The 8312-nt window shown below is 41.0% G+C and overlaps 1 protein-coding gene across 2 annotated transcripts; it reads right to left on the minus strand.

Annotated features, from left to right (window-relative positions):
* Nucleotides 1-4502: 4502 nt before the first annotated feature.
* On the minus strand, nucleotides 4503-7112 carry LOC146628253 (uncharacterized). 2 transcript variants are annotated; one of them, XM_085357683.1, is made up of 5 exons: nucleotides 6936-7112; nucleotides 6510-6601; nucleotides 5937-6131; nucleotides 5772-5848; nucleotides 4503-5515 (listed from the first exon to the last, which is right to left on the minus strand). In XM_085357683.1, the coding sequence occupies exons 1-5, from the start codon at nucleotides 7084-7086 to the stop codon at nucleotides 4876-4878; spliced, it is 1155 nt and encodes a 384-aa protein (XP_085213809.1). In that variant the 5' UTR covers nucleotides 7087-7112; the 3' UTR covers nucleotides 4503-4875. The 2 variants fall into 2 exon arrangements, with proteins under 2 accessions (XP_085213809.1, XP_085213808.1); XM_085357682.1 differs by lacking the exon at nucleotides 6510-6601 and having other exon boundaries at nucleotides 6936-7018.
* Between the last annotated feature and the right edge of the window lie 1200 nt (nucleotides 7113-8312).

Consider the following 8312-nt stretch of genomic DNA (forward strand, 5'->3'; position numbering starts at 1 on the left):
GTGCCTGATCCCAACAGTCACCTCAAGACCCCTTAAATTGTAATGCAAAGAAACCCCCACCAAGAATCAGATCACCCTCTTTGAGCAAGCACTTGTCAACTGTGGGAAGGAAAAACTCCCTTTTAACAGGAGCAAACCTACAGCAGAACCAAGCTCAGGGAGTCAGGGGGTCACTGACTGTTCCCCAGGCCGGTGTGACTTTGGCCTTATGCACTTAGACTTAGGTGACCATAGACTGCCACCACCAAAATGGTGGGCATGGTAATGTCACATAGTTACCTAATCACTGAGTTTGGAATTTTAAAGATAAAGAAACATATAGCCAATAAAAAGAAACAGAGATGATCCCGCGTCAGTGCTTTCCTACTCCTTGATTCAAATTTCTATGAGCAAAGTAAAATTCTGCTCATCTGTCACTTATTCACGCAGAACCAAAGGAAAAATTCATTCATGAGCCCACATATAAATGCTCCCAATACAAGCACAGACATTACTAATGAAAAATGACCTACAGCGAAATGTAAACACACTCTGATCAGTTAATATTATACATGGGAAACAACATCAGCATCCATCCATTTACCCTGTTTGTGGCATCATACCCAGAACAGGTTTGACCAAGGAGACAATGTTATGCTATTTCAGCCATGTTTAGTGGGTTATAATTTTCTTTTTAAATCTCCATCACTCACAGAAGAGGAGCTAAAGACTAAGAGATAAATTTCACACTTGAGATTTTAACTCCACATTTTAAGCTGCCTTCACTTTAATGCCATTACAACTAGGGCTGGGCGATATATCGAGTTTTTTTAAAATATCGATATATTTTCATACGAGATATAAGATGTGACAATATCGTTTATATCGATATAGTCTATGTTACGTTATAATTATACTTGTGGAGCCGCAGGTTTGCCTCTCTTTCGTCCACTTTTGTCTCTACGCAACGTTACTCGGCCTCGCCTCTCCTTCACTGAACACAACTCCGCCTCCCCCATAGCTTCACCTGCAGGCAATGACAAGATGAAAGCGGAAAATCTCCGTTAGCGAGTTACCGTGCGTGGAGCTGGACGGTGTCAACGTGTTAGCGAGCTAACCGCGCTAACGAGCTAACCGCGCTAACGAGCTAACCGCGCTAACGACATGCAGCCCGGAGGGGCTGCACGGCCTAAAATCCTTTCATTTTCTCAGAAATCGACAGTGCACCTTATGTATGAATTCTGGTTGTGCTTACTGACCGCGAACCGATTTTATGTGGTACACAGCGCTCAGCAATCTGTCAAAAAATGTTTTAATATGACTTTGCTAAGCTACGGAGTTGCACCGCTTGATGGATTGTCAGAGGACTACGGCTACCGAGGAGGAGCCTCGCGGAGTGATACGTGTTCAGTAGTGATGGGTCGTTCGCGAACGAAATGGCTCTTAGAGCCGGTTCTTTGACGTGAACGACGCGAGCCGGCTCCTTATCGCGAGCCGTCACGTGTTTTGTTTTGTTTTTTTTTCTTTCTCTCAGCCTCTCTCGCACTTTTTTTCCGCTGCACTCTGCAAGCGAGCCTTGTGCTTTACGCTGGGCAGAGGGGGGGAGGGGCGGTAGTTACACTCAGTAGCACAGGAACAGAGCCAGAGAGAGAGAAAGAGAGGCAGGGACAACAACATTAGAAAGGTATAGTAATCATCCACAACTATTTTCGGTTGCAGATGATAAAGGATTCAGAAAGTTTATTCATGCAGGCCCATATGACAGAGAATATGCATGTTCTTTTTGTTTTCATATTATAATTTATATTTAATTGTGTTGTGGTTTGCAGTGTTTTGTGTTGTTTTCACTTTAAATTTGTAAAAGAAAAAAGCTGAAAATTTAAATAGTTAAAACTTGAAATGTGAATAGTTGATTTTTGTATTATGTGATTTATTTATTACATTTTATGTGGAGTGAATAAATAAAAGTATATTTACGGTGGCCCCTAGAGACAAAGCACATACAAACTTCAAATCACGTACGAACTCTGAAGCATGTACAAACTCCAAAACACGTAAAAACTCCAAAACACGTAAAAACACGTACAAACTCCGAAGCACGTAAAAACTCAGAAGCATATAAAAACTCAGAAACACATAAAAACTCAAAACACGTACAAAAGACAACAGAAGTGCTCCAGGATGCTGGGCGCAGTGTTGAGCCTTTGTTATCTTGTGGCTACACAAGCCAGCAAGTACCAACGACCAGATTTGGTGTGTGGTAGTAACAGGTAAATGAACTTTTTTTTAAATTATTTGAATATATATGAGTGCCTGTGTATAAATACACAAACAATACACACATTCTTTCAATTGTGTAATTTAAGTGATCTAGTAGCTCTGCTTTGGAAGTTCAGTTCATGCTAGAAATGTGTTTTGGAGTTTGTACGTGTTTTGTCTCTAGGGGCCACCGCATATATTTATATATAAACATATATAAATAAAACCACTTTTTTTACGTTAGTAATTCCTTTTGTGCATAATTTTATATTATTGTTAATAATAAATTAATTAAAGCAACAAAACAACCTGAAGAGCCGGTTCGGAGCCGAAAGAGCCAGCTCTTTTTAGTGAGCCGAACCGAAAGAGCCGGATCTGTAAAAAGAGCCGGAAGTCCCATCACTAGTGTTCAGAGACCTGTTCAGAGACGTGGTGCAGCTGTGAAATCTGTCTCTTTGTTATTACGCTCAGCATCTATTAGTTTACATTTTGACTGCACAATAGACTACTTGCACTAGGGCATGTGACGTATTTCCGTTTCCAAATAGTACCGCTTGTGCGTTTCCGGTACGTTTGCTTATCTATCGGTAGCTATGCTAATGTCGCTTCAGAATGAGTATAAAAAGGAAAGTATTTAAAACAGAACATTTTCAAAAACAGGAGAAGAAATACTCCGAGCATTGCTGTGTCCCACTTTGTTCAGCTTCAGCCAAATTTAATGGCATACTAAGTTTTCATGCCTTTCCGACCCATTCCGACTTGAGAAGACAATGGCCGGTAAACATACGCCGGGATCATTTCACGATCACCTCTCACACCAGGGTCTGCTGCAGACACTTTGCCAGTGATCAACTCATAGAGCCAACAACCCTCGATGGTCGAAGGAGGCTTATTAAAGGTGCTGTACCAACACTTTTTGAGTGGAATGGCTATAAAGTTGAACCACCGCGGCGTAGTGTTTGGGAGAGAACGGAGCGACGCCCTGAACTAGTTCCTCCTGACGATCAAGAAGAGCAAAGTCTTACAAGAGATCATGACTACTGCTCAGTCCCTGAGCCGTCTGCATTGGACATATCTGCATCAGCTGCAGAAGACCTGTCCAAAGACGTGGAGACTCTGAGGAAGGAAATACAGGAGTTACGTGTCCAGCGAGAATTTGGGTTACAGCGTTTTGCTGGCTCCGACACTGACATCCGATTCTATACCAGGTACACCTAAGTTCTATTCAAGCTAACTGTTTAAAATATACCAAGGTCACCATCAGTTAAATTTCGAAAGTTTTTCCAGTCTTAATGAAAACAAAATAGATATTTACTTTTCATCTCTAATCTGTATGCTGGTTCGGTTAGTGACAAGGAACTATTCAAACAATCAGGCATTGCTGAGAAGTTGACTGAAGACATGGCAGTGATGGTAGATAAGGGCTTCCTAATCACTGATTGTTGTAAATGCAAAGTGTACTGCCCACCTTTTCTATCTAAGCAGAAGCAGATGCCAGCATACCAGGTTAAGGAGACGCAGGCCATAGCCAGACTCAGGGTACATGTGGAGCGAGTCATTAGGAGGATCAAACAGAACAAACTTTTTGATAGCATCATTACCATGTCACATGTTTATAATATCAACCAACTGTTTGCAGTGGCATGTATGCTGTCAAATTACCAGAACACAGCATTAGTTAAAAAATGGGTTAAGTGAGACAAGATGGATTTTTCCCAAGACACCAGTGCCAGTAACTTATGGAAAATGACCTGCAGCTGAGGCCACTACAGTTGCATTTCTTCCTTCTCAGCTGACAATACTTGATTACAGAACTGGTACTTGAGTGCTGATAGTTGAGTTTCAGTTATTGATAATTCAAATTCATTGCAAATGTTTAATGTTAATAATACTGTTTAATTATATTACTATATTACTATTCAGATTCAACAAAACTGTTTATCAAAATTATAAAGTAAATCACTAAATCGTTTTAAAATCATAAGTGACATTGAGCTTTTGGAACATCAAAAATACCATTTGTCATTTTCTACAGTTCAGTTGTGTTATTGTCTAAATGTATATCAGTATGCTAGGCATGGAGTTTTAAATACTTACCATGTAAATAAGTTCTGCACAAATTCAACGTTTTAATGTGTGTTTTTAAAAATTAAATTGATGCCATTGCTTAAATAACAGTTTATTGATGTCACATAAAGGTAACATGTAACAACAAAAGAATTCATGAAATATATTGAAAATAAAACATCAGTTATTTTGTTCCAGCCAGCCTGAAGGATCTGTTTTTCTTTTTGCTATGTTTTCACTGTTCATTTTTTCAAACACAGGTATCTTGGCATATATATGTAAAAAAAGAAATAGTCTGCCTTTTCTCTGATTGCATTGTGCACATCTGTATCCATGTATATTCTTTGCACTAGGTAGTCCTCTTGTGCCCACACAACAAAGTCACACCACTGCATCCCACTGATGAGCAGTTGTCCTTGCACTTGCCAGTAATATGCGTGGCTCTTTTTTAGTTTAGGGGTACCACATTCCATCTGCACATATTTGCAGTCAATAAAGTTTTGTACATTGGGACATTTGAATTCGACGAAGCCAAACTGGGGGTATTCATTGGGGTCAAAAACAACACCATCAGGAGATGCAGCAAGCAATGGGGTGAATGACCAGACCACAGGGTGAGTAGTTAACATTCATTAGCCTACTATACTCTGCTGCTATTGCAGGCTCCATCTCAGTTCCTCTCCTCATGTCTGCTGTCTGCCTTGTTCCCTTCAATATACGCTCTGCTAGTGACTCGGCCGAGCTCTGGCCTCTGACGTGACACACCTCCCGAAACCTAGAGGCAGTCACTCTGGGCCTGCGGAGCTGATGCCACTCAGACGAAGAGCTTTGCTCACGTGTAGCTTCCTCTATTTTGTGAGCCATTTCCAGAGTTACAGACAAGCTTTTCAGATGCAGAAGCTCTTCTTCTGAGCACACAAACACACAATCTGATGGCAAGATGTCATACCCCTCCAGAGGCAAGTGCGGTGTTGGTGGTGCATCGCGGTGTAGTGTGATGTACCGGGTTGTCAAAACCGGCTGCTGATATGACAGAACACTGCCCTCCTGCACCAGCCCAAAGGCACTTTCCACAAGGGGCTTGTCAGGTCTCATGTTCATTGTGGTCACAAGTGGCCTGTCCTCAATATTAAATTTTGCATATGCCTCCGTTATTCTGAACAAGCAGGGATCTGGTAACGGACCCACCATGCCTCTGTAGAAGCCACTCCTAAAGAAAACATCAATGACAATAATGTAAGGAAGAAGGTTGTTATACTGAACAACAACTAAACTAAAAACTAAAAGGTGTAAAACAGTGGTGCATAAGTTAGAGACTGGGATGTATATGTACATGACTGAGTTAGCCGTCTTCAGAAAGTGTAATGTTGTATGTAAATTAATACCTATTCTGACACATGTATGTATGAAAAAAATAGCAACATACATTTGTAACACGTGAAACCAAATTTTACAAATCTAATTACCGTACTCCAGTCTGGGCCATCCTATTTGGTACCGGCTTAGTGAAGATCATGGAGTTGATGGGTCCTGGCTTCACACCCTAACAGAAGACACATTTACTATGGATGGTGTTGCTGTTCATATGTAAACATGGACTAATTCAAAAACTTTAACCTCATTTAAATTACCACTGTCCGTGGCTTGTGCCATTGCTGTTCAGATTCCGTGCAGCTATGCACAGGGGGGACAACCGGCACTCTGAGTTGTGAGTAGTGTGCTGTTTGGAAGAGCAGTGCCACTGTGTGATTGCACATAACAGCGCCTGCCACACAGGAGCACTGGCTATGTGTCAGTATCACCGGCGATGAATCCAGAAGCTTAATCTAAGAAGAAAGAACGAAAATTAAAAATGTAACATCTTCATGGAAGAGCCGAACAGGAACATAGTTCAGTGTTATGGTTACGCACCCTCCTGAATGCTTAGTGTTTCCTTCTCTCCCTATTAAAACAACTTAACCATGCTTGATAACTGTAATAACTTAGATTGTGTATATTTGCAGTATTAACTTGTTGTCAAATGTTTCTGATCACCCAAACACACGTTGATTTAACTATCTGACTAGTCAAATTAGGAGTGATAAAGCAGGGAGACAAGGAAAACATTCAAGTTGATGGGCCTTTAGGAATGAACTTAACTAATGCTTAAATGAACTGAACCCCACTGAACGGGGATTAACAACTTTACACAGCTTCCTGCCTACACTTAGTCTGTGTGGTGCCTCACTCTTCCTCATCGACCTGTAGCACAGGGCTCTCACACCGACCTCCCCTGACAACCTGTCTTTATTGGACACTGAATAAAGATACAAGTACCATTAGCATTATTTCTGTATTACTCATTTCAGCATGTCTTAAACATATATATTTTACACTTAGCAAGAGTAGCATTAGGTAGTTAACTACCTCCATAGTTAGCCAACTACCTAACGCCATTATAACAGTGTCTAACTACAAAAGTGACATTAGTTAAGAAAACCTCAACTATAGTTTAGGACGACATAAAACACCGTTTAAGAAAACATGTAATGTAGAGAACTGACATCAAATGAAGGACATAGCGGAGTAACGTAGTGTTTGCATTTGACGTTAGCTAGCGTTTCTTTGTCGGTTAATTTACGTTTTCTTACCTTCGTAGTTGTGTATATATGATGCAGCATATAACTTAAATCCTTTATCTAATTTGCTGGCGGGGGTAGTCGTCACTCTGCAAATCCGATGAACATCGGTGATGTTCAATTTTGGGAGCTCTTGTAGGCAGCGAGTGTAGAACGTCGCCATGGTTTAACCGCACCGGAAGCACTGGAGCAGGACTACATAGAACGCGGAAGTGTTAGTGCAAGTAGTCCATTGTGAGCTTTTTGTTATGCACAAAAACAACATTGTTTTCTTTTATTTATGGACCATGATTATTTAATAAATGCTGATAATTTATTTTTGAGTAATTTCTTCATGTACATCTACGCTGTATGTAAATAAAAGTGCCCGTGTGACAGCTGGGACACAGTGTGACTAAGAACTCTCTTTTTGTTCTTAACTTATGGCTTAAAAAAATAATAATATCGAGATATATATCTTATATCGCCATCCAGGTAAAAAATATCGAGATATGAATTTTGGGTCATATCGCCCAGCCCTAATTACAACTTATATAACATTCAGATTTAGTGTTTCTTGGAATTTTTATTGAGAAAAGCAATGAGCCGTGCCGTAAAATGCTCTGGATACTGTCATTTACACCACAGGGACTCCACAACAGGGTTTCGCACACGGTTACATCACGACAGAGCTGTTTCATGGTGGTTGGCGGGGGGCAATGACCCCCCGTGTCCTCTGCTCGTCCAGACAGGCCGGACCTCCGACAGTAACGCTGTGATGTGCCAGGATCAAGTAGCCTGGCTGCAACTATCTTGTTACTAATCTGATAATCTGTTTGGCACAGGAGCTGTTTTCCATTCCTCCTTACATAACTGGGTCTATGTTGGGATTCATACTGGGCCAAGATGACCACTGAGAGGGACAGACTATCACTTTTACAGGAAGAGCAGGGCTTTGCCGTCACTTTAAGGGGGTGTAAGTTAAATTTGTCTCTTTCTTCAGAAGGGGTCAGAGGTCAAAGTCATCTATAATGTACAGCTCTAGGGTGATTTGGAGCATCATGATCTGCACCAATGACAAGTAGGATCTCCTTATATCCCACGTTACCACATGGCTTTATTGACTCTAGACCTAAAGCTGTTGATGATACTTTCAGTCTGTGTGTGTGTGTGTGTGTGTGTGTGTGTGTGTGTGTGTGTGTGTGTGTGTGTGTGTGTGTGTGCGTCAAAGCATGACTACGATTGTAAGAATGAGAGTTCAATTGCCAGAGTGTGAACAGTGTTCAGCCAGCTAGACTGTGTGATATTATTTGTTCAAATTGATTCATCTTTGTAACTAATCTTAATCATTGTGGTTTTGCAATACACTGCAGTGCAGGAGATCGGGGAGGAGTATCATCCAAGAAGGCA

The sequence above is a fragment of the Diplotaxodon limnothrissa genome, linkage group LG7 (assembly GCF_057381915.1).
Source record: "Diplotaxodon limnothrissa isolate DT_005_m linkage group LG7, D_limnothrissa_male_GT1.1, whole genome shotgun sequence".
NCBI lineage: Eukaryota > Metazoa > Chordata > Actinopteri > Cichliformes > Cichlidae > Diplotaxodon > Diplotaxodon limnothrissa.

Coding starts and splice junctions, on each gene's coding strand:
- LOC146628253 (XM_085357683.1), bottom strand. CDS start 7,086: ATGGCGACGTTCTACACTCGCTGCCTACAAGAGCTCCCAAAATTGAAC. Junction 6,132..6,509: donor AGGCACCACACAGACTAAGT/GTAGGCAGGAAG, acceptor CTTTCTTCTTAG/ATTAAGCTTCTGGATTCATC. Junction 5,516..5,771: donor ATGGCCCAGACTGGAGTACG/GTAATTAGATTT, acceptor TGTTTTCTTTAG/GAGTGGCTTCTACAGAGGCA.